The sequence below is a fragment of the Agelaius tricolor genome, unplaced genomic scaffold, assembly GCF_023055355.1.
Source record: "Agelaius tricolor isolate 1412-34295 unplaced genomic scaffold, bAgeTri1.0.p SCAF_10, whole genome shotgun sequence".
Lineage (NCBI taxonomy): Eukaryota > Metazoa > Chordata > Aves > Passeriformes > Icteridae > Agelaius > Agelaius tricolor.
The window spans coordinates 19334906-19358963 of NW_027269270.1; the positions used below are offsets into that span (position 1 = coordinate 19334906).

Here is a 24058-nt window from a genome sequence, read left to right on the forward strand (position 1 = left end):
GTATCTGTTTCTGTGGGGCTTTTAATCAGGTAAGTTTTCCAAGAGTCTAATTCAGTGAAAACACTACACCAAACCTAGTTACATGTCTTTTTTTGAAATCTCAGTAGGATTTTTGATGTTTGAATTTCTTTGAAATTTTGTGTACGTATCCTTTAAATTTCAAAAGTTAGAACCCATCATCTCTAGTACATCCATGTACTATGTGGAAGAAAGGCATTCTTGCCTTTTCTACTCCCAGCTGGGTTCTCAACTTTGAATGAATCCTGAGTTGACCCACCCATCTGCTCTATCACACATCTGCAAGTAACACAGACTTGGTTTAGCTGGCTAAAAACACAGACAGCTGAAGCAGCACAAAACCCAGTGATTAGGATCCTGAGTCTCTAAGTTAATTTCAGGTTGCTGCCACTGTAGCTCTCAGCTGACAGGATTCAAAAACCGGTTCTGTACAGAGCCATATACACAATCATGTTGTAATCTGCTCCTGATGGTGGGGCACGATGGATAAAGAGAGAACCAAAGAAATGGAGGAAAAAAAGAAAACAAAAGTAAAAGGATGAAGATACTTGCATATGAAAACAAGATGCTGATGTATGCTTGTGTAGACTGTAAAAGTACTACAGAAATACTTGAGAGAGAGAAATCCTTTTTTTTAGTTTCTAATATTAATCTTGGGCAACCTCATCAGTTTCAATCAAGTTACAATGCATTGTGCCTTCCTAAATAAAATTTGTGAAGTCTTACAGTCTCATTAAACAAAAAATATGTATGGAGAACCTTCTGTATCTGGTTATTTCTTTATTATAGGTCAAGTCCCAACCTAGAGATTGAGACCAAAATATTGGTAAAATATTTGAGATTTTTTTTAAGCCCAAACTTCCAAACCTGAACAATTAATATTTAAAATAGAATTTAATTTTATTTCTCAGCAAAATACAATCCAAAACTGAAAACATAGTTCCTTAATCCTGACACAGAAAGTATTCTGTGAGATTTCCTTATGAATGTTTCAACACAGCATCTAGTTTCTAGTCCTGCAAGAAATGCATTTCATGAACACCACTTTACTACAGATGTGAGCATTGTATTTTCAGTCTAGCACTTCTGAACACTGTTTTAAATAATTCAAATATTTTAAATAATTTTAATTTATTTAGTATTTGCCATGGTGTAAATTAGAAACCTGGTTATGTGTCTATTCTGATCCATCTGAAGACACTGGATTTTTGCATGGAGCGTTACTGAGTGTTTATGTATAATGATACATAAAAACAATTGCTGATTTTCCAACATATTAAGTGTTTATGCATCTGAAAAATAGATCTTGCTAAGAGCATGCATGACAATATTGCTTGATTTTTTATATATATATATATATACACACACATACATTACAGATGCTCTTATGTGAAACTGCAGAGTAACAGGAGACCAAAAACTTAGCTGTTTCAGTATCCAAATACTGAAGCACCAAAATTAGTGGGGATCTTTGAAACTAACAGATTTCCTAACTTCTGGAAATGCTTCAAAGTTGGTTTCACATCACAAGAGCCATGTGCTGTCGCCACGCCTGCAATGCCCCCTCCCCTCCCCTCTCCTCTCCTCTGCTCTCCTCTCCTCTCCCTCTCCTCTCCCCTCCCCTCCCCTCCCCTCCCCTCCCCTCCCCTCTCCTCTCCCTCTCCTCTCCTCTCCTCATTTGCCAAGCAAAGCTGGCAATGAAGACCGGAGGGAAGAGCAGCAGAGCCAAGCCTGGCACCATCTAGGGCCCAGCAGCTGAATTACACACAGCCGGTCCCAGCAACCTCCAGGGCCACAGCCTGACATTAATGCAATTACAGCGAAAGCTCTTGGTGTCCATCAGCAGCTCCTTCAAGGGCTCTGCCTGGCTCAGGGGCAGCCTTGTGCCCTCCTCTGAAGCCCATACCTGAATCTGCAAAACAATGTACAATTATTTGCCCATTGTAAAAACCAAGTATTTTATTTATTATACAAAGCAAGTCTTGTCACAGCTGAAGCCTATAAATTGCTGGGCAGCATATTCTCAATGATCACAGAACCTTCTTGCAAGCAACATGGATTTTTCAAAAATCAGATCTGTGATAACAACCAGAGCTATGGCTTCAACAAAATTCAGCAAAGGGAGGTGCTTTGGGGAAGGACAACAGCTCACAAGCCCAGGAAGACATCCCCATATAGATGTCTCATTTGCTTGTGTAAAAATGAGAATGCACAAGTAGAGCAGATCAGTGTTCTCCTCCCTTTGCTACTGAACTGAGCAAGAACAAAGTCTGACTGGCCTCTCCCAGGTCACTGCTGCTCATTACTAAAACATCTGAGGTTCTGCAGGTTCTGCATTTTCCTACATTTGGGACCTCTCAACCAGGAACTTTCTCCTGAAATATCCAATCCAACAAAAAAATGTAACAGAATGAAAATTAACTCTTTGGCACAAAAAAGGTTCATTTTATATAACAATAACCTGCTATTTTTAAATTATCTCATCTACAGGTGAATGAGTAATTAGTAAGTCCAAAGAGAATTATCTCCTTTCACACAGAACCATCTGAGAGATACCCCATCCCCGCAAAGCTATTTCAAGGACCCCAGTAAGGAAAACAAAACCAGAACAACAGAAATCTTTGAAATCCAGTATCTTGCCTCAGGTTACCCCACTATTTGGTTCTTATTGCACAAGGGGGAAAAGGGAACTAGTAAATGGTCTTTCCTCTGGTATTCAGTCCCTCATTCTGGTGATCAGCAGTTTAAAGTTTTCCTAAGCTGGTGATTGCATCTGTTGAATTAGGATCATTGTGCTCAATTACCTAATTCCTTTTTAACCTATTTACATGCATGGCCTCCACAATACCCTTCATCACTGTAATTTCTGCACTTGAACTCTATACTTTCTCAAAAATGTTTCTCTCATTTTTAACTTAGTAATTGATAAATGTTAATGAAATTTACCATTTCTGCTATAATGAAATTATTTGGATTTATTCTGTATTCACTTTTAATTCTTTATTTTTCTCAGTATCACATCCTCTGTCTCTTGAATTGCTTTATTTCCAAAACAACTCCTAATCTAAAGAGCTTCAATTTGAACAGAATTTATTTCCCCACTAGCCAAGAAATCCTGATTCATGTAACACCAAAATATGATCCAGACTTTAGAGTCCTGAAATTGAAAGCCCAGTCTCAGGTTGCCAGCCCTCAGGGCTACCATCAATGACATTATCTGAGATCATGCCAGATGGTCACTGTCACTACCCCATGAAAGCTGCAGACAGGTCAGATAACATCTAGTATTCTCCTTTTTTTTTCCTTGAAGAAATTAAAAAATAATGTGAAGAAAGCTCTCTGAAACATCTTTTTATATTGAGTCCCCATCAGCAGCCACTTAACTCTCAGACACACACTCACACACTTGTGTGCAGCACAAGAAACAAAAGAGCAGGAAGAAATGCCTGAGTAGAGCACAGCACTGGAAAAGGCATACCCTGGACAATGAACACTCTGGCCAGAAGAGAGAAAACCAGTCCAGGGGAAAACCAAGTTTGTTCCAGACAAAGGATATTGACAGCCAGCAGTAGCACCTAAAAATCAAGATATTGCCTCAAAAAATGAGATACAGAAAGAAGCACACATAGGATGTTTTTTGCCTTCTGGATTATCGAGAAAACTGAGATTTTGTAAAGGAATCATGCTGCTGACTGTGGATTGAGACATCTTCCAATTCCACATAAATAAAGGAAAAAGACGTATTTTTTCTTTTTCTTTTTTTTTCTTTTTTTTAATTCTACAACCATTTTTAACACTTGTTGGAAGCTGCTTTAAGGCTTAAAATATTGTAATAAACCTCAATGTGATTTCAGTGCCTTGAAAAAGTTTGGTCAATAGGAAATGTCAAGCACTTGCCAACACAGAACCAAGCCTGGGTCTGGATAATTCCATGATTCTCTGTGAGGCACTGGAGCAGGCTGCCCAGAGCAGCTGTGGATGCCTCAATTCATGGAAGTGCTCAAAGCCACGTTGGATGGAGCTTTGAGCAACCTGGTCTAGTGGAAGGTGTCCCTGCCCATGGCACAAAGGGGGCTGGAATTAGATGATTTTTAGGTCCCTTCCAGCCCAAACTATTCCATGGTTCTATGAAATGGAGCAGAACAAGCACTAACCACAGAATTAGTAACAAACTCAAAGGAAAATTTACTTAGTCTTGTATTTCTTGAAAGCTGAAACCATTCAATTGAATTGCATATACCAGGAAGATATTTTAAAAAGGATTCCCATTAGAATTGAATGAATTTTCATATTTGCATACACAGAGACAGAAAACACATCCTTTCTAAATATACAAGCAAAGCCTGCTAAAGAAATATCAAATGTTAGCCGGAAAATAATCAGTTCATTATGGACTGCAAAAAAAAAGGCAAATTAAAAAAATAAGTCATAACAACTACAAATTTATATTATTTTCCCATGTAAAATATATCAGTAGCAGAGCTAGACCCAGTTCTAGGAATGAGTTATTAAAAACTGTACTACAACTGTGAAGCATTAAAAATTTACTACAGGTATCTATCAATATTTTCTTTTTGCTCAAGTCAATTTTGTCAATGATTTTTATTACTTTTTAATAAATATGCATAATGGAAGCACTATCTAAATAGTTATTTCTGCAATCACTGTGAAATGAAAAATTAAAAACTCAAAGGTGAAAGTATAGCAGATACTAGAATAAAAGTCTGTGAGTTACAGTATTTGTACAAGACAAATCATAATCCTCTAGAAATTTTTTAATTTCATATCCATAAAAAAGCATTTGCCCTATTCCATAAAATTTTATATTTGTTGTGCATAAAAATTGGATGTTATCTTATTCTATAAAAAAACAAATACAAACTGAGAGGTATTTTTAACTCCGTCCATTGACAATTTATAACCATTATTATTTGAACTCTTAGAGCAAGCACTTTATGTGATTACAGTAATAATGATTATGCTACAGTAGCCCAGTAATTTCCACGAGCAGTCTGGAGAGTAACAAACTTAGAGAAAATAAGTAGATTTTTGTATTGCCAGAGATGAATTTGTTTGCAATCAGGCTACTAAGCAGGCTTGTTGTTCATATGTGTGCTGTCCTAGCCCCTGTCACAGACCAGGACCAGTGAGCAACAGACCCTGCACCCATACAGTCTTCATCCCAAAAAGTTCACACCACTTTTTTCCCAAACAAATAAACATAAAATATAACCACCTAAAGTTTTTACAGCATCTTATCCATGCTTTAATATTCTTTCTTCTTACCATGTTTATTCCTGTGGGATGCCAAGCACAAGGCAGATTAGCCCAATTTTCTCAAGGGTAAACATGGCATTTATGCAAGGTCAGCTCACAGAACTAAGGGACTGGAAGAGAAGGCTCTGATTCTGTCTACCTTGCAGCAGTGTTTCTGTACAGCCATCCTTTATATGCAAACCAAGAGAGAAGAGACAGACACAAGCAAATAAATATTAAATAGTTAATAACTTTTCATGAGTGTCATAGTTAGCAATTTTAGTAGTCTAAGATTCACCAAGAATTGGTTTTGCAGAGATAGCTGCTTCTAATATTGCCACTGAAACACTACTCAGAGTTTTTATATGATGAGCTGATCTTAATACCAGACCACTTTTGGAAACATAATTTCTACTGTTTTAGATTTCAAAACAGTTATTTCAGAACAAGAATGCTACTTTTCCAGCAGAGTTTCTCAGATCCTGCATTGGATGCATCATCAAAACCTACATCCTTTGTGCTGAGCTACCCAAGACATATTAGTCATATGAATGTGTAACAGACTGGATTGTATAAGTCTGAATCACTCAAAGAAGAATAAACAAAACAATTTAGTCAGGTTTTACATATCTCCACGTTCACATGTTTTGATAATAACTTTCATTAGTTAGCTTAAATATTTTCATATTTATCTTCAAAAGATTATTTTACATAGTTCAATTTGTACTTTCTAGCTTAACATTTTTCATAGGCATACATATATTAACAAGTTTCACATTTATGGAGACATTTGGGAGAGGGAGGCAGGGTAAGATAGCTTTGGGATTTGGTGGGTTTTGGCTGTAATTTACTGGGGATAACTAATTCTGTTACCATGTACAATCCCACAATATCTGCTAATGGGAACACAGTTCCTGTAGCAGAAGTTAGACCAAGGCAAATCCCTCATCATGGGTACAGTTCTCAAAAACATCTCTTGTCCTCCAAAGCTGGCTTGTCAGCAGCACTCCTTGGTAAAGGATGCACATTCTTCAGTAGCTTGATATTTTTCAAGGCAAAAAGGGCTTTGCTGCTTCTGTTATTTTTGCCCAAATTTGGCCAGCACTGGACAGAGAATTTGGGCAAAAAAAGTCATAATTCACAAATATTCAGTGGAGAGTTACTTGCTTCTTTTCAAATTGTCTTCACTCCAGAGGCAACTGCAGTTGTGTTGCTCTGGGCACTACTGCTAACACTTAGAAACCTCTCATCTACCTGGGGCTGGGCAAATAGAAAAAAATGTTCACATATTTGCTGGCCAAAGTAAATCAATTCAGATACAGCAGACACAAAGCCCTGAACTTTCAGGTAAGACAATCTGAAATGAACACAATCAAACAGCACGAACTATAGATCACTAAAAAACATTTCATCCTCTTTAAAGCTGAATGTGGCTTTTTCTTTAAAAGATTCTTTAAAAGCCTTTTTCTGCCTATGTTGTTTTAGACAAAATCACGTGAGTTACATGAGTTTTCAGTGTGTACTCCACAGCAGGGTTTTTCTCAATCCATTCCTCTACAAGAGGAGGACTGAGGGTGAGGGGTTATTCCAAAAGCAAGAGACACATTTGATGCGGATGGGGAAATCCAGACAGATCCCTAGAGAAAAAACTCCTTCTTCTGAAATTGGTGAGGATAAGCATGATGGCTTCTGCACTGCTCAATGCTATTTTTTGAGAGCATTTCACCTGATCAGAAATCATTCAGCTGCTCCTCCCAAAACAAGGAATTCACTTATTAGAATTTTCATGAGAAGACTCTCAGATGAGTATGAAACACAGCTTTATGAGTGCTTTTACAGCTCATTACTACATTTAATTTCAAAAGCTATTATAAGATTGCAATAAAAACAAGTGGACATAGTGGTATTTCACTATAGCACAGACATAAAGAGGAAAAACATAATAAAGTGGAAGTTTTCTAAAAGGCAATTATACAGTCAGTGAAGTCTTATGTTTGAGCATTTCTATCTTCTCTTCAAATAAAGGGAAAGGATAACACCAATTGAAGGAGACAAATAACATGAGTTACAATCCAAGTTATGAAATTTACTGAAAAAAAAGTAAAGTATGCTAAAATCTCAGCCCAGAGCAGATTTGCAGATACTGCATGAAGATTTGCCATGGTGATGGTACCTTGGAAACACGTACAAGCTTCAAACGAAGTAGCAATAGTCTCAAAAGAACTGAAACTAAGTTGTTTCTGAGGAACAGCATTAAGAAGGCTGGCAGCAACTGCTGCACAGACTTGGGGATGAGGGGGCAGAAGGGAACTAATTTTATTCTATAAATTCTTTTAAAATACCAATACATATAATATCCCTTCTGCTGACATGATAATGTACTGTTCTGGGACACTCTGGTTCTATTTTGGTAGCTACTTAAATAGGTCATAAAAATGATTAAAAGAAATGCTTAATGCATTTTTAGGAAAATGGATACAGGTTATCCCATTTTCATGAATTTAAAGGTAGACGAATGCCCACTATTCCACAGGAAACAGGAAATTCTAATTTTTGTTACATTCTTCATATTATAGTGTATAGCAGGAGAATAATTTAATTCCCCTATGTATGTTCTTCTTTGACTTTATAAAGCAAAAATATCAAGACAACTAGTCAGTACCATAGAAAAAAAAACATCTAAAGCACTTAAAATTTACACACAATCTCCCTCATTGTGCCTTTATTCCTCATCATATTTACAACACTGTGAATATCCTTGATACCACACAACCACCACAAAGTTTTCAGTGGTATTCAGAATTCAAAAGTTTTCAGATGTGACATGAAGTCACATTCTTGCTTTTGCGTGCTTACCTCTAAAGTAAAACCCCTGTGCACATTCATATGAGAGGGAAGTTTATATGTACCTACCATCTTCTCTCTGGAAAAGACATGGCATTTTGCTTTCAACTTTAATGGCATTGTTTGCCAGACTTATTACAGTTTAAGTACCTATTTTCATTCTTGCCAGGATCTAATAGTAGGGTTAGATCTTTTTTCCATCCTTACATAGTTTCAGTGACTATGAATGGCTCTAGAGATAACCTAGCACAATTGCTAGTGACTGGTATCTGGAACTATTCTTCAAAATAGTGGCCTCAGATCAAGGGTATTTTGAATTTATAGCATTTTAACTACTATTAATAAAAGTTTCCAGAAAAAGGTGCAGAATTTTTTTAATCTCTCTCCAAAAGCTCCACAAACATGCAATATTTTCTGTCATTTTTGAGTGTCACATCTAATTGCTGTGACAGTAAATGCTCCCAGGGAAATTTGTCTTGGAACTTCTTGCAGCCTCACTAATGCAGACAGAGTCTTACACTCTTTAAAAAGTCAAGAGGATTCCACAAAGGCTTAAAAATCTACATTTCAGATTGGCATTTTGCAGACACAAATTAATAAATAATGTTGCATTTTATGGTTTTAAAACCCGCTTGAAACAAAATGGATCAACAGTGAGCCTTTATCGTTGCAAGATACTCTTTGAATATGTTTACAGTAAATGTAAATGTTTATAGTAAATTCACTATTTAGGTGGACTTAACTGAGGGTATCAACATTTATAATCCAGATAAACTACTTATTTCTCTTTTGTTCGCACTTAGTCTATCATCCATCTGTAACATACTTGTGCCAAAAAGACAAAAGTGAGCTCTTCTCACAGAATGATAGGGCTGGAAGAGATCTCATGAGGTCTTCTTGTCCATTACTCAGATCTAAAGCAGCAATAACTGTCTTACCTATTCCTACAGAGGGGTAATAGACTCCACAAACATACCAGACAATTTGTCCCATTACTACACCACTCTTAGCATTAGACAGCTTTCCTTAGCATGCTTTTAAAATTGTCCCATAACCTTTCTCTTGGTTAGGGATCCCTTCCCTTGGTTGATCCTTTATGCATCAGCATTACATACCAAACATGCATGTCCAGGCTAAGGAATCCCAGTTTCTTCAAATGCTCTTTCATATTTTTAGGCCCATGCTCATTTTTGTTGTTCTTGAACTGTTCTACAATTGCTACTCTTTTCTCAAAACACACATATAGTACTGCACTGGTCAACTAATACCTTACAAATGCCAAATATTAGCTCATGTAACTAGCACACTGAATTTCCCCTAAATATGTGACGTTACTGCGCCGGTTTTCTTGCAGCAAGTTCCTGATCGGTCTGATTAAAATTGAGATCTTGCAAATCTTGACCTTATCTTTCACATCTCCACCAAATTTCAATATGTATTTATTTATAAACTTTGTGATGTCTCACAAATACCTAATCAAACAAAGTAGAAAGGCTCTAAGTAGGAAAACAGGGAAATCAGCAAAGACAGAGAAGATGCAGGATTCAAGATACTATTTTGTGCCTGCTGTACAAGGAGGCAAAGGCCCTGGTTTTCCTGCTTCTGTCCCTACACTTCTTTGCTCATGAAATTTAGTCAGCTCCCTTTTGCCTTTCATACCAGTCAGCCATAATGCCCTCGATTCTCCAAGTTTGCACAAAACTCCACACCTCATTTACCCTCATTTCACCCTGCAACTTCTTTTTTCCCCAAGATATTTCTTCTATATTTAGCAATAGCCTTTATCAGCTATTCCAACTTTCACCTTGCCTATCCTAATAAACAACCTTGTAGAACAAGGGTGGATTTTAATTATCTTTTAAGTATGCTACGCTTTTTTTTCACTTCATGAGAAGAACTTCTAAACTGCACCAACATTGAAAATTTGTGAACACATTTGTATGACATCAAAATGGCATTATTATTGCAAAAGGAGTCAGATAGATGCAATTCTTCAATATCTGGGCTTTTTGCAAGGCAGACCTGAACCTAGGAAAGGAACATGCAATGCCTATGGCTTTCCCTTCTCATATCAGACACACAACTAATTGTCTAAGATACTTCACAGTGGATTAAGTATTCCCTCACCTACTTAAATCCTCTCAACCATTGAAACTGTAAACATTACTTATTTAAGAAGCATCAAAAGATGGAAGCATTTTGTTTTAGAATTCATTCTATATTTTTTCCAAAGGAAAAAGTAGAGAGAAGATACAACTATCAACAGAGGAAATTGAAAGCATATATTTCACAAGTAGAATTTGTGAGAAAAAATCAAACAATTTAAAGATGCATTAAGGTGGGATGATTTCCACACAGTACTTTTTTTTTTTGCGCAAATATATCTCAGGCTGTCATTTATTCTTAAGAAGAAACACCAGAGAACACCATATGATCCAGATGTATTTTTTTTTAACTGTGACACTGGCAAATATAAGGGAGCATTTGGGGGCACTCAAATAAATATGCGATTGTGATTGTTACTTCATTTCTTTCTAGCATTTTCTGGCACAAGTTTTCTTTTTTCTTTTCATTTAGAACTCAGAATCAGGCAATAATAAAGAAAATACCAAGAGCAGAAATTCAGTCCTAAATTTATACTTACAATTAAGTTTTAGGGTTTTAATTTCAATTGTTGCCATTATCTCATCACTCTTGTCTTGAAAATGTAATACTCCCTCTGTATTTTTCCAAAAGAATCACAGCATTCTTGCAGTCTCTATAAACTTGCCTTAAGTGTTGCTATAATGCTGTACTCTGGAGAAGGGAACTGGGAATGAGTACTGTTATACCAACCACGGGGTCAGGCTCTGACACCCCTTCTCACAATGAGCAATACATTTCATCTGCAAGTCTCATCCAAGGGCCCACTCAGCATTAACAAAAGCAAAAGAATTTGGCCTGTTAGTGTGAGCAGCTTCCCACACTCACCTGCTACATTAAAAATAGTTACTTCCCAAGATCTTGCTATACCATTCTCCCACATACAGAGTCCTAAGCAGCAATAACTGCGTGCCATTTGCAGCAGCACCAGAGTGCTCTCGATACAAACACTGTCTTACCTAGAGCACACACATCATACACTGTAGCGTGTGCATATGCAGCACCCACATATAGCACAGCAACATCATGCTTTAAGGCCTTGTATCTACCAGATTGGAGCAAGAAATTTAAAAATAAATAAACAAATAAATACAACAAAATAGCTCTTTAATTTCAAGACTGAATGAGGAGGGTGAGAGAACACGAACTTTGAAAGGAAAAAGTCAATTTCACTTTCTGTACATGGGTTTTACTGCTACCTTCAGAAAACACAGAAAAACCACATGCCAAACATAAAAATAGTTAGCAAAAATATCTGCACTTTATCTATACATCCTCCTTTTATCCAAAATATCAAACTTCTACCAAATAACACCCTATTTTAAAAACCAATTTTGATTTACATATGAGATATCCAGAATCTACAGGAACAAATATGAACAACTTGTGCTATGAATAAATTGCCAATAAAGTCACAATAAAGCAACAATTTTCAAAATAATTTCCATGCAATCAGGTATACATGTACACAACAAACTCGCAGTATTTAGTTCTTTGTTAGGAAATCAACAGAAGGTCTTTGTGGAGGTCTGCAGATTGTTTCTCCTGTTCTGTAAACAAATGATGACACCTCAGAAATCTTTAAATTACTCACAACTATTTAAAGCATTCTGAATAATCACTGAAAAAACCATACTTGATGACTGATACATAAATCACCAGATGATTCTGAAAGCATACAACTACATTGTGTTACCATATTAGTATAGGTACTGAACAATACAAATTAAGACTATATTTGCATTTCCAAGAGCAGCTTCAACAATTTTCTGTTTATATATACAGTATTGCACTTATGGTAAATTAGCAATAGATTTCTAATAATTTGCACCAAAACTTGTCCATGCTGCAAAAAAAAAAAAAAACCCACATTAGCATAACTGCTAACAAGGCTATTGTCTCTGTATAAGACCTGTTTTCAAAAAAAGTGACAGGAAATTGACAAGGAAATTATTTAGTTCCTCAGAACCACAGGTAACAATGTACTTTATTAGTTTTCAAATTGCTAGGAATTGGGGTTTTCAATTAAAAGCTTGCATAATAAATAAATAACACATGACTAACACTAGAATAAAAGTAGATTCCAGTTTGTACAGACTGTGGGATTTTGGTGGGAAATTTCATTGAGGCTTCACTATCTTTGAGCACCATTAGTAGATAAAATTAATAAAGGACTACATTCTCAATCTTACTAGAAATAACAATTAAACTATATAGTATGTTACAGTTTCACAAAAAAGAAAAAAAATTAACTCTGTTGCATATTGCAAAGCCCCCAGACTAACCCCTGAAGGGAAAAAACTCTGCTAGAAGCCTTTTCTTCATACCCAGAGCCCACTGAATTGGGACAACACTTGGGAACAGACCTGTATTCATCTTACAGCTTGCATTCCTGTTCTGTTTGTTTCCAGTCAAGATGAGGATGGATCCCCAGAACAGAAGCCCTCTAAAGCTGTGTCACAACATTGCCTCCCAGACTAACAGACCTTAGCACCGATCAGTTCTCACCTATTGCTGCTCCCCAAACTCTGCCATGACTCCAGGTATAAGACTGCCAGCTTGCAAAAGGCATTTCTGCCTTATAGGGCCTTAGACAGCAGCCAGGCTGAGACTGCCACAGCACAAACATACACTTTATTGCCTGGCACACAGAGAAAACATCACCAGAAACAGAAATCCTGAAGGAGCTGTGCCTTTTGCCATCATTGTGGCAAGAAATCAACGTTGCATTGTTGAGGTGCACAGGCCCTCTCAGAAATCACAAGAGGGGACAGGGGTACATGCCACAATATATTTATTACATGGAGAAGTCTCCCGTGCCCACTTGAAGCAAACACAACTGAATTAATTAGCTGTAGTAAATGGAGGTGAGAACAAGGACACAAAGGTAGCAAGCACTGATCTGCAGCTCTATGGACAGGGACCTGCAGCTCTGCAGAGAGGTACTGCACCAGGGCAGGGCTCCTGAGGGAACAAGGGACAATTGTCCCCTCATCAGCACATAAGAAATATTATCTTCTTAGGTGCTCTCAACCACAGCAACAGCCTTTTTTTCTGGGCACAGCCCAGAGCAACAAAATTTAAAGCCAGACAGCCCAAGGCAATCCTGCACGTTGTGCCTTCTGAAAGCTGACTCCTCTGGCTCCCTGTGCAGTGGCCATCGCACAGGGACAGCACGCGGTGACAAAGTGAGACTAGCACACAGGCCAACAAGGTATGAGCAAGAGCAAAACTGCTACTGACTGCTGCATTCGTGTGAAACACTAAGGACTAAGCCTTCCATGGAATCACTGTCATGAACTACAGATGGAAACTTGGTTTACACTTAATTGTCTCTCTACAGAAAGGAACTCGGCAGCCAGTCTGTCAGTGAAAGCAACAGGACCTTCTACTCCACTGTCAGAAACTGAGAGAGCAGCCAGTAATAGGATGTAAGATTCATAAAAGGGATCCAGAAAGCAACGGGAAAAAACTGTCCCTGCCACAAGGAGAAAGATGATGCCAGAGATAACCTCACACTGCGTAGCAACCTGCCACCTGATTGAAAAATGGACCACGTCAACAGATGATGGGAACAGACCCTATGAAAAATGGGCTTGCCACGAGCGCAACTCATCAACCTGCAGCAGCTGAGACTTGTCTCTTTCAAGCTTTGTCAATGTTGTGCAGCTCGCCGTGCTAACACACAGCCATTTCAGGAGCAGCAAAGCCTCTACAGACCTATGCAGTGTGTTGACAGGGATGTGTACGCACAGTCAGACACTTGTGTATGTACATGAGAGACTTTTCCTTGCCCCAGACAGATTTCCTGTGCAAGGCAGGAACCACCATTCACAAACAGAATCTCAGTATGAAATCCAGATCGACACCCACAGTTAAACCTTCTGTGTGTCTGCAACCCTGTGTTTGGGGAAGGCCTGGCAGGAAAAAGGGTCCCTACAGGTCTAATGATGTTAAAAGCCCCCCACCAACTGATCTCTTTCCTACTGGCACGGAAAAGGCTGCCCAGCCGTAGCTGTGCAGCCGCACGGCGCTCCGAGGAGAGGGGGCACCGCGTCCCCCTCAGACAACAATAACCCCGGATCAGCAGCTCCACGGCTGAGCACAAGGGACTGCGACACGGCAGCACGGAGCACAGCCCGGGATCCGGCGGGAGGCAGACCCTGCCGTGTCAGTGCCAGCTCTCAGCAGATTCCTCTGCGCTCTGCAAGCGAGGAGGGCCAGGAACCCCCGGACACTGCCCCGGCCCCGGAGCGAGATCCCCGCGGGGTTGCCCACAGGTGCTCGCTCCCCTGCGCTGCCCCACCGCGGGGAGGAAGGGGGCAGGAGAGCCTGAGGAAGGAGATGTCGGAGGCAGGGGGACACGAAGAGAGGGGGTACCGAGAGCAAGGGGATGCCTGAGGCGGGGCCCCGGAGGGCAGGGTGCTTGCCCTGGAGGGACACACGTACACACACGCACAAACACACACCGCTCCATCCCCGAGCGTCCTGGCGCCGAGACACTCCCGCCGCCGCGGCATCGCCCGGCACCGGAGCGAGCCAACCTGTGTCCCCGGGCACCGAGAAACCGGCTGCGGTGCCCGGCACGGGCGGGCGGGCGGAAGGCGGCCCCCCGCGCCCCCTCCCCGGCTGCCTCCCCGCGGGGCGCGTCGCATCCCCCCGGCCGGGGCCGCGCTGCGGCAGCCGTACCGTGGGCAGCAGCGGCTCCATCTGCGCCCCTTGGTCCTGAGTCTCCATGCGGCGGCGGCGGGGCTGCGGCGGCGCCCCCTCCCCGCCGCCCGCGGGCCGGGGCGCTCCCCGGGCGCTGCGGGAGCCGCTGGGCTGCGCCGGGCTCGGGGCTCCCCGGCTCCGCGCTCCCGGCTCCGCGCTCCCGGCTCCGCGCTCCCGGCTCCGCGCTCCCGGCTCCGCGCTCCCGGCGCGCAGGCAGGAAGCGCGCGCCAGTCACATGGCCGCGCGCACCGCCGGCCCCGCGCGGGGGGGCAGAGCCGGAGCCACCTGCGGGGTGCGGGGTGCGGGATGCGGGGTGCGGGGTGCGGGATGCGGGGTGCGGGATGCGGGGTGCGGGATGCGGGATGCGGAGTGCGGGATGCGGGGTGCGGGATGCGGGATGCGGGGTGCTGGATGCGGGGTGCGGGGTGCGGGGTGCGGGGTGCGGGATGCGGGGTGCGGGGTGCTGGATGCGGGGTGCGGGATGATGCCGGGCCCGCCTCGCCCCTGCACACCGGCACCCCGCGGGCGCTGCAATGGGAGCGGGGAGCAGAGGGACCGGGCCCCGCTAAGCGCCGGGTGAGACTATGGAAAACACCACACGCGGCTCAGAAGTTTAGCGCTTCATACCAAGCTTCAGCCGCAGGCTCCCCAGCACTGCTGCTTCAGGGCAGTATTGGGCCAAGATTTGATTTAGCCAACACCAGAAGAGTACAAGAAAACAGTGACCCTTCACTCGGTCCTGCCCGACTTTGGCCCTTAGTTACAGACAGCACCTTCAAAAGAGAGTTCTGCCCCTCTCCCCACTACCATAACCCCACCATCCCCTTCTACCTGCAAATCACAAACATATCAGAATATCATCTTTTTCGGTATAGGAGTTTTACCCTCTTTTTCACACAATTTTAACATTCAAGCCTCCTACACATTTGGCTTCTCCTAGTCTATCTGGCTCTGCATCTCAGTGGTTACATTCACCTATACCAAAACCCCAACAAGCTCCACAAATGGTTGTCAAAGCCTAAATTTGCTGTACAAATGGGAATAAGAAGTTGAGTCCCCACAGTACTTGTACTACTAAGAACAAGTGTGACACTGCCTACCAAAACAACTGAGCTAGAGAAGTTTATATTTTCATCACTTCCCACTGTATCTTCCAAAAAAAACCCCAAGTCCATTCAAACCTGTGTGCATAAAAATCAAAGTGGCCAGAGATTTGATTATGAAAAATGAACTAGCAAGTAAACTCCTCTCTCCCTGTTAAATTAATTTCCTTGCCAAAGCAGCAGGCCATGCCCTACATTTTGGATATCCTTTGCAGTCTAAAAGTAGATCAATAAACAGCTTCACTAAATCTGATTAATTTCCTCTGCCATGGGACTTGTTCTTCAAGTCTCCCAGAGATCTTCCAGGTTGAATTACTTGTACATCAGCCAAGCAAGATGCAGAGCTGGGTGAGCAGTATGAAGGAAAGGGGAGTCAAAGCTGATTCTTACAAAGAAGGGGGCTATTTTCTGAGTTACAACTGAGATTTTGTTCTTTAAAGTGACACATACATTTAACACTATACAGAAAGACAGACAACAGATATGGTCCAGGTTCTGGGACAAAGGCAAGATGTGTATTTTCATAACCGATTACAGATCTCAGTAATTAACACTGGAGGCCATTCAGGTCACTAGAGGTAAGGCTGTGTCAGCATTTGCGCAGTAAAACCCTATTTGTAGGAGCTTATAATTAAGCTATGAAAGTCATGATGAAGCTGGGAAAGAGTGTGTTTAAAAGTGATTTTCCTCCTTTAAGGAAAATAGATTTAAAGTGAATATGCCACCTGTGAAATCAGGAAGACCAAAAGCTTTCAGTCTACAGACAGCTATTTCAATGAACATTAATATAATATTCATTAGTCTTAATCTTATTCATCACCTTAGTCTTCTCTGCCTAAATATCTCAAGCTTGTCCAAGAGCATTTTTTCAATAGCTACTGCAACTCTTCAAGCTCAATGGCATTTATACATCTTTCACTCCCCAAAATATTCCCTCAAAACACACTTGTCCACATAGACACATCTAATAAATGTAAAGCCCAAAACCAACTCAGGTGCTGTGTACATGACACTGCTCCCCAACACTTCACAGTGAAAAACAGGATCAAGACCATAAGCACCACACTCAGGAGTTACAAGTGACTTACTGAAAGGACCATCAAAAGAGAGTTAGGATCAGCCTGTAATTGTTTTTCCAAAGGTTTTTTGTCAGAGTGCTTTACAGTCAGGAGTTCACCATTATGGAATAATAGATGAAATATGGAAAAAGTTGGTTAAATAACAAACCTCTCCAAATTATTCTGTATTGTCCTGCTTCACACACATAAAAACACCACAGACTTCCATAGCTACAAAGCCACACTTTGAAAGCCAAAGTGCAAGTCATTCTTTTGCTTCAGTATGAAGGTCCAAAATGTTGAATCCAAAATTCCAAAGCCAAGGGCTTGGCATATACAAAAGTGGAAGAACATAAAGGACCTGGCTGAAATTTTTTTTAATCAAACATAACTAAGCTATTTTTGTAACATTATAGCAGTATATCACACCAAAAAGAGAATTAAGAGAAAGCAGTATTTATTCTCTAGTTGATTCATAATTGAATTTGAATTCTGTTTTCACTTATTTCAAGTTGGCTTCTTTCACTCTTGCATTTGATTGTAAGCCATACTTCCATGTCCAGCAATTCTGTTAGTATTACTCTATTACAGTAGCAATTTCATTTCTCATCCCAAAAGAATAAGCTTTAAATTTGTGAAATTTTAAAATAGAGCAGGCTTAGTTTCCAGTTTCAACTTTCAGTACACAACTAAGTGTTATTTTCAAGCTTTTGTACACGAAGGGTAAAAAAAATTCTCAAATCATCAATAATTGGAGAAACTTCATCACAAAAGCAGGTGTGAAATCATGACATGCAGATCCACTTCAGTTGTAAGATAAAGAATACTTAGGATTTGCTATAAAAAGAAATAATTTTGTGGCATATTTATGTCAGACTGATTTTTTTTTCTTTATATATATATATATCTAGTGCATTGGATAAACAAAATAGTGAGTGTTTCTACATTTACTTTTACAGTGATAAAGCTCCTAAAGCAAACATCAATGGAAAAAAGGGGAAATATTGTTCTTGTTCAATAACATTCTGAATTTATGTCAGAAACTGACCTGATCCCTGCCTGGTGTCAGCTTTCATAAGAAATTAAAGACAGTAAAAGTTGAATTTTATTCTCCTTCCTCAAGCTGCCTTTTGCCCCTTTGGCCTGCAGCAAACCAATACCTCAGATGTTCTCCCAAGTCACAGTCAATGTGTTAAACCCCACTGAACAGAGGTTTTGATCCTCAGAAGCTGTTCACAAGGAGTATGTTTTGTACATAAGCTGAATTACATTCAAAAGGCTCAGAGCACTCTCCAAGTACTTTGTAGGCATATAGCATAGATTTAGTAGGCACATACCCATCTATCTGGGCTTGACATAAAACTGGTCAGGGGTGTAAATGATTCCCACTGTCTTGAGCATCACTGACACAGCCCTGTTTATACAAAAATAGATATGTGATAAGAAACAATAATGAAGGCCTAGAAATCACAGAGTTCAAGCCCATGACAGATTTTCTTGCCTAAAGAGCACTTCCAAATTATCTGAAGGGTGGAGGAATTATCGCTTCCTCCACCTAAGTCCTTAGAAGGTATTCTGATATAGTAAGTGATGCTATATATATGGGTGTATTTTTATATGCTCATAAAAGCTGTCACAGAGTCCTAGCATCACTTACTAGCCCAGTACCACTCACATTTTTACTGTCATACCTTTCTGTCAGTTTTCGTTTTGTGATCAATATATAGCTATAATTTAAAAGAAATTCTTTATTTAAACCATTCCTCTGAATACAATTCCTGTTCTAGGAAGACATCCTGGGAGTATTGGCTCATCTCCCAGTTTAGCCATAAAATATGTCACTCTACCAGGATGGAGGGGGGTAGGAACTGCTACTAAGCAAGACTGAACTCCACAGAGCTGTTAGTTACAAACCTGAACATGAGAACTATTTACTTTTAAATGTCCCCATAGCAGAAATATGCTTGAAGCCTAATTCATTCATTTACATATATGTCCAATAGTCTCAGCATGTTCTTAATTCCAAAAAGAACCTGCACTCTGTCAGACCTAATGTGGTTGCCAGTAGATTTTAGCAACATTGTGAACAATTTCACACAATATTCAGAATCAGAAAGGACTGGGGTTAGATCAGTTTGCCCTCTCTTGATTCCTGCCTAAGCTCGAGCCTCAGATACACTGGTAAATAAAATGCATGCATGATACACATTAATTTGAATGCTCATACTGTGCATATTTATCATAAACATATTTCATCAATGAAGGGAAACCTTTTTAAAAACTGCCAATTATTTTCAGCTGGTTACAGGTTATTCGTATTTCAAGTAAATCAGCAAATTAATTCCTAAGCTTCTGGGGGAAACAAAATAACTATCAAGCAGTCAGAATCCTTTTCATTCTATTTTTGTCCTAATGACCATAGAAGATGAAATAGTAATGGGTGGACCTCTCAAACTGCATTTCATACTACTAAAATAAAGATGTGAACTACCCATACATATGGAGAGGAACAGCCCACCGATATAACCTACTCCTAATGCATTTTTTTTCTCTGTAATTAGAGAAACTATTCTGACAAAAAGGTAAAAAAGGGGAGGGGAAAAACAAATTCTGGCAGCAGTGTTTCCTCTCTCCATTCTTCCTCCCTAAGTAAAGATAAATAACCATCTGGATCATTGTACTGCCTTTGTGACAGGTGGTACTCAATTATGTTTCTCATTTGATTGGAAAGTGGTAATGGCTCTTTAGCAGCTCTTTCCTTTGCTAATATACTCTGCCTGAAATAATTTACTCTAAGTTAATTCATTTGAAATATGATCCAAAAAGATTCAATGCTATTGGGATGCATTCTTCAATTGCAACATAATCTCTTTTTTCTATTGGCATTCAAATTAGAAAAGAGTACTCTAATAATTGTTTCACTAATATAACTTCTCACATTGTTCAGCCAAAAGAAGTAATGCCAATGAAATATGTCTGTGTCCACAGCCCAATCCTACAACTCTTATGACACAGGGAGACAATCTGTGTTGGTAAAGAGCACCAAATATTTGTTACCTTCTTAATTTTCTCTAAAATGGATCCTCTACCAAAGGTTATGAATTTTATGGTATTCTGACTCTAAGCTAGGCCTCTGACTTTTGCTATAAGGTCAATATTAGAGAATACTATTTTAAAATCTAAACTAAAATTAAGACGTGGTAGAGACTCTTAAAATAATACATGTAATTAATCATAATATTATTTTGCTAATTTTCAAGGTAGCCACTCTTTCTAGGCCTATTTTTCAAGTGAAAGAAATTCCTCAGACATATCATCCATTTAATCCTGCTTTGTAAATAAAATATGTTGAATCAGGCCCTAATTAGTCACTGACCTAAATAATCCTTCAAAAAGATTAAGCCATCTTGATTTAAAACCTGCAAGGGGGGACAATATATTGTTTCTTGCTCGGTTACTCTAACAGTAAACTATAACTAAAGATGTATCTTTCAGATGTAAGACAACATTTATCTAGATTAAGCTTCAAGTGGTTGGATTTTCCCACAAGTCTTACTTTGAAGCCAACAAGTCCTCTTGCATGAGGAATGGTTTCCTTATATAGGTAAGGACTGTGTAAATACTTCTCTTCCTTTATGGTGCTTCTAATTCTCTGCTCCTAAAATCCTCTGCACCGCTGTCATGGCTCCTCTGAAGCTTCCAATTTGCACAGGAACACCACAGGATTGCAAAGCTTGGCCTGACAATGCGGCGTCAGGAAGCCAGACCATGCGCCTTTGACCTCCGGATCATTCCCTGTTTTCCACTTCATGAACCATGATTGTTCCCTTGAGCATGAGGAGAGCTCCTAACTGGGGCATCTGCAGGGTCAGATGATGGTTATTGGGAGAGATGGGTGAGGCTGGCTGCAGTTTGTTTGTTTGCAATATCTGAAATTTGCCAGTACACACTACAGTAAGTGTTACAAAGTGCAAATATCTACTTTCAGCTTTTGAATCCCAGTCATATTCTCTGTCTGGTGCTTTCCTTAGACAGTAATCACTTCAGCAGAGTTTATCAGCCTCCATGGCAGACCAGACTGATCATGTGGCCTTACTGTGATTGCGTCAAAGGCACAAAACTTCAGACAGAAGCTTTTCTGTAGGTATTCACTGAACTATAGAAATAACTATATAAAATTCATGAACAGTAATATTTTGCACATACACCTAAGGCAGCAAAGCTATCTGTGCTACTCCCAGAAACAGAAGCACTAAGCTGTGTCATGCTGTACCCATTTTTCTCATTACATCTTGGGTAAGATGCATTATCCCAGCTGCTGGGATTTTCAACTTTGTCTTGAATTGCAGGCGACTGAAGAGATTGTTAGCAACGATCTCTTACTTCAGCTAAATCAATTACTCCTGGCAGAAAAAGCACCCACCTCCTCCTCAGGTTTTCCAAGTACAAAGTTCATTCAAATCACTTCAAATCTAAATAGAAAAAAAGGAGAGAGGAAAAAAACTGCATGGAAAATTATCTTTTAAATACAATTTTGAAAACAAAGCTACAAAAATTGCAAATATTTCAATAAAAATCCCAGTCTAGACTGCATATAACCCTGAAGTTCCTCAGTAAATCAAAGCAGTGCTACAGCTAATTTATGGAGCTGACAAGATAGTTCCCTCTCTATCCATCACCTTTGATAGGAACCCAAACCTGGTATCATGAAGTTTCCTTAGGAGGTGAGATCATTTTCTCGTCTTTTGGGAGCATCTCTGAGATACCAAATAAAATTAAATTAACTATACTTACTATACTTTCTAAGCACACATTCATTGCACCCAAAATGTTACTGTTCATGAAAAGCCTTTTTGCCATGCACAAAATTTTAAATTTTTAAAACATGACAATTGTTCCTTGCATTCTAAGCATGTCTTACTGTTTTCATAATTACTGTTTTTGCAGTGCTGTACTAGATTTTCACAAAAACTAGATCCACATGTAGTGCATTACTAATAAAGATGACAGTGCTGGCTTTACAAATGCTTCTTTTGTTTCAAAATGCCACCTTTGTCAGTTTTCCTGCTCAAACTCCCTACATAGAGGGGAAAACCTTTGCTGTGTTTATACTGACCTGTTAATGAAATAGAAATACATGTCCTTCTTAATTTTCCACATGCTACATTTCCAGACAAAAAAATCTTACCTGAAATCCAGAATCCAGGATCTTGACTGGCTTGCCATTTCACAAGAACAGCAGCTGGCATAAACTGGCAGAGCTCCAATACAGTCAAATGGGGTTTATGAGATGAAAGTGCATTCCTTACTGAAGTAGCCAACTCAATTCAAAAGCAGGAATTTTAAAAGGAACTATTTGAAAAGAATAGCTACAAAGAAGTAACTATTCTTTTTAAAGATAAATACTGTAAAGCTGAGCTTTAAGATTGTGCAAAGAGAATAAATTCACCCCTGTTCCCCAGTAGGCAAGTAGTGGGGATACAGAAAGTGAAATCTTCTTTGAATTATTCGCCTCATGGAAGTCAGTGATACCAATTCCTTGGTTTTTTAAGAATTTTGCCTCATTAAGAAGACACTTTTGGCCTAAAGAGTAGTGATCAGTGATTCAAAATCTAACTGCAGACAGTGTGTAAGTGACTCTCATTTCCAGCCAGTCAATTTTGGGATGGATCCTGTGTCTAATGCTTCAAGTTTTTAACATTGATGACCTCCATGATGGGACAGAATGAGTCCTCCTGATGCCCATGGAGAGTTCATGGCAAACTGGAGGAGTAGGCTGACAGAAACCTCATGAAGTTTAGTAAGAAGTGCAGAGTCCTGTACCTGGGATGGGCCAGCTCTATGGGGTGAATTAGCAAAATCACAGCCAGCAAGTGCAGGAATGGGATTATTCCCCTTGGCACTCACAAAGCCATATCTGAAATAAAAGTGCTCTGGTTTTGGGCCCCCAGTACACAGAGGAAGATTAACAAACTTCTGTTCAAATTATACACTTACAGCATTGTCAGCCTAAATTTACAAGAACAACATATATTTTATATACAGAAAAAGGCATTTCTCAGCTATAATAACTCACATCTCCCTAAGGTAAACATTTAAAATTATTCCTGACCTAGGAGTATTGTTCCTCTCCAAAGACTTCAAAAGGATTTCACACAAATTTCTCAGATACCTTTAGCCACATTTGAGTCATCTAACACTGTCAGAGTAACCTGCTCCAAGCTGCCTTGGCTTATACATGAAAAAAGAGAGATTCTTTACAAAGTAAATAGCAGCTTAATGTCTGAACTCCAATTGTTTATCCAATTTTGACCAAAGGTGAACACACCAACCACAGAACTGAGTTTAAAACTTGTGCTTATGATAAGAAAGTTTAAACTCAAGTACCCCTGTACTTTCCTCCTTGAGATGAAAAAATATAATGTTAAAATTCCAGTTATAAAGAGAAAACTGAGGAGTACTAACAATATTCAGGAATTATTTTCGTGACATTAAAAATATAGATAAAATTGTTTATATGAACTTTTACCAGAGCAGTAGAGAATTCCTATCCAAGTTCTGAGAAATCTTATCTGCATGTCTATGGACTTCTAAGACAGTGAGTGTGGGGTTTCTGTATCTTATTTATTTATGGGGTGTTTAAAACCATTAATAGATTTTTTTAAAGAGAGAGATGCAATTTAGTACATGCAATCTCTTTACATTTCTGCAAATACCTCATTATTAGTAGATTTGTAACTGTCAGGACCCAGCTGCAAATCCACTCTGTGGCCATTGCATTACACCAGCAATGCTCTAATCTGAGGAATCACTGCCTGTTCCTAAAAATCATGGCCAATGCGTGGACACAGGTGAAATATTTTACCACCTGCCAGCAGGACCAGAAGCCATCAAAGCTTCCAGAATTCCTCTAGTACTCCCACTGCA

At 39.7% G+C, this 24058-nt stretch overlaps 1 protein-coding gene and 1 long non-coding RNA gene across 3 annotated transcripts in view; both read right to left on the reverse strand.

Moving 5' to 3' along the window:
- Positions 1-15186, reverse strand: part of SLC4A10 (solute carrier family 4 member 10) — a 146771-nt gene extending 131585 nt beyond the window's left edge. For both annotated transcript variants that reach the window (XM_071435040.1, XM_071435042.1), the window contains exon 1: positions 14950-15186. In XM_071435040.1, coding sequence (XP_071291141.1) covers positions 14950-14997 — 48 coding nt within the window. In that variant the 5' untranslated portion in view covers positions 14998-15186. The remainder of the gene's footprint in view (positions 1-14949) is intronic.
- A 5791-nt stretch (positions 15187-20977) lies between these two features.
- LOC139593739 (uncharacterized) overlaps positions 20978-24058 on the reverse strand; it is a 30298-nt gene continuing 27217 nt past the window's right edge. The window contains exon 5 of the long non-coding RNA XR_011680386.1: positions 20978-21603. This is a non-coding gene — a long non-coding RNA (uncharacterized lncRNA). The remainder of the gene's footprint in view (positions 21604-24058) is intronic.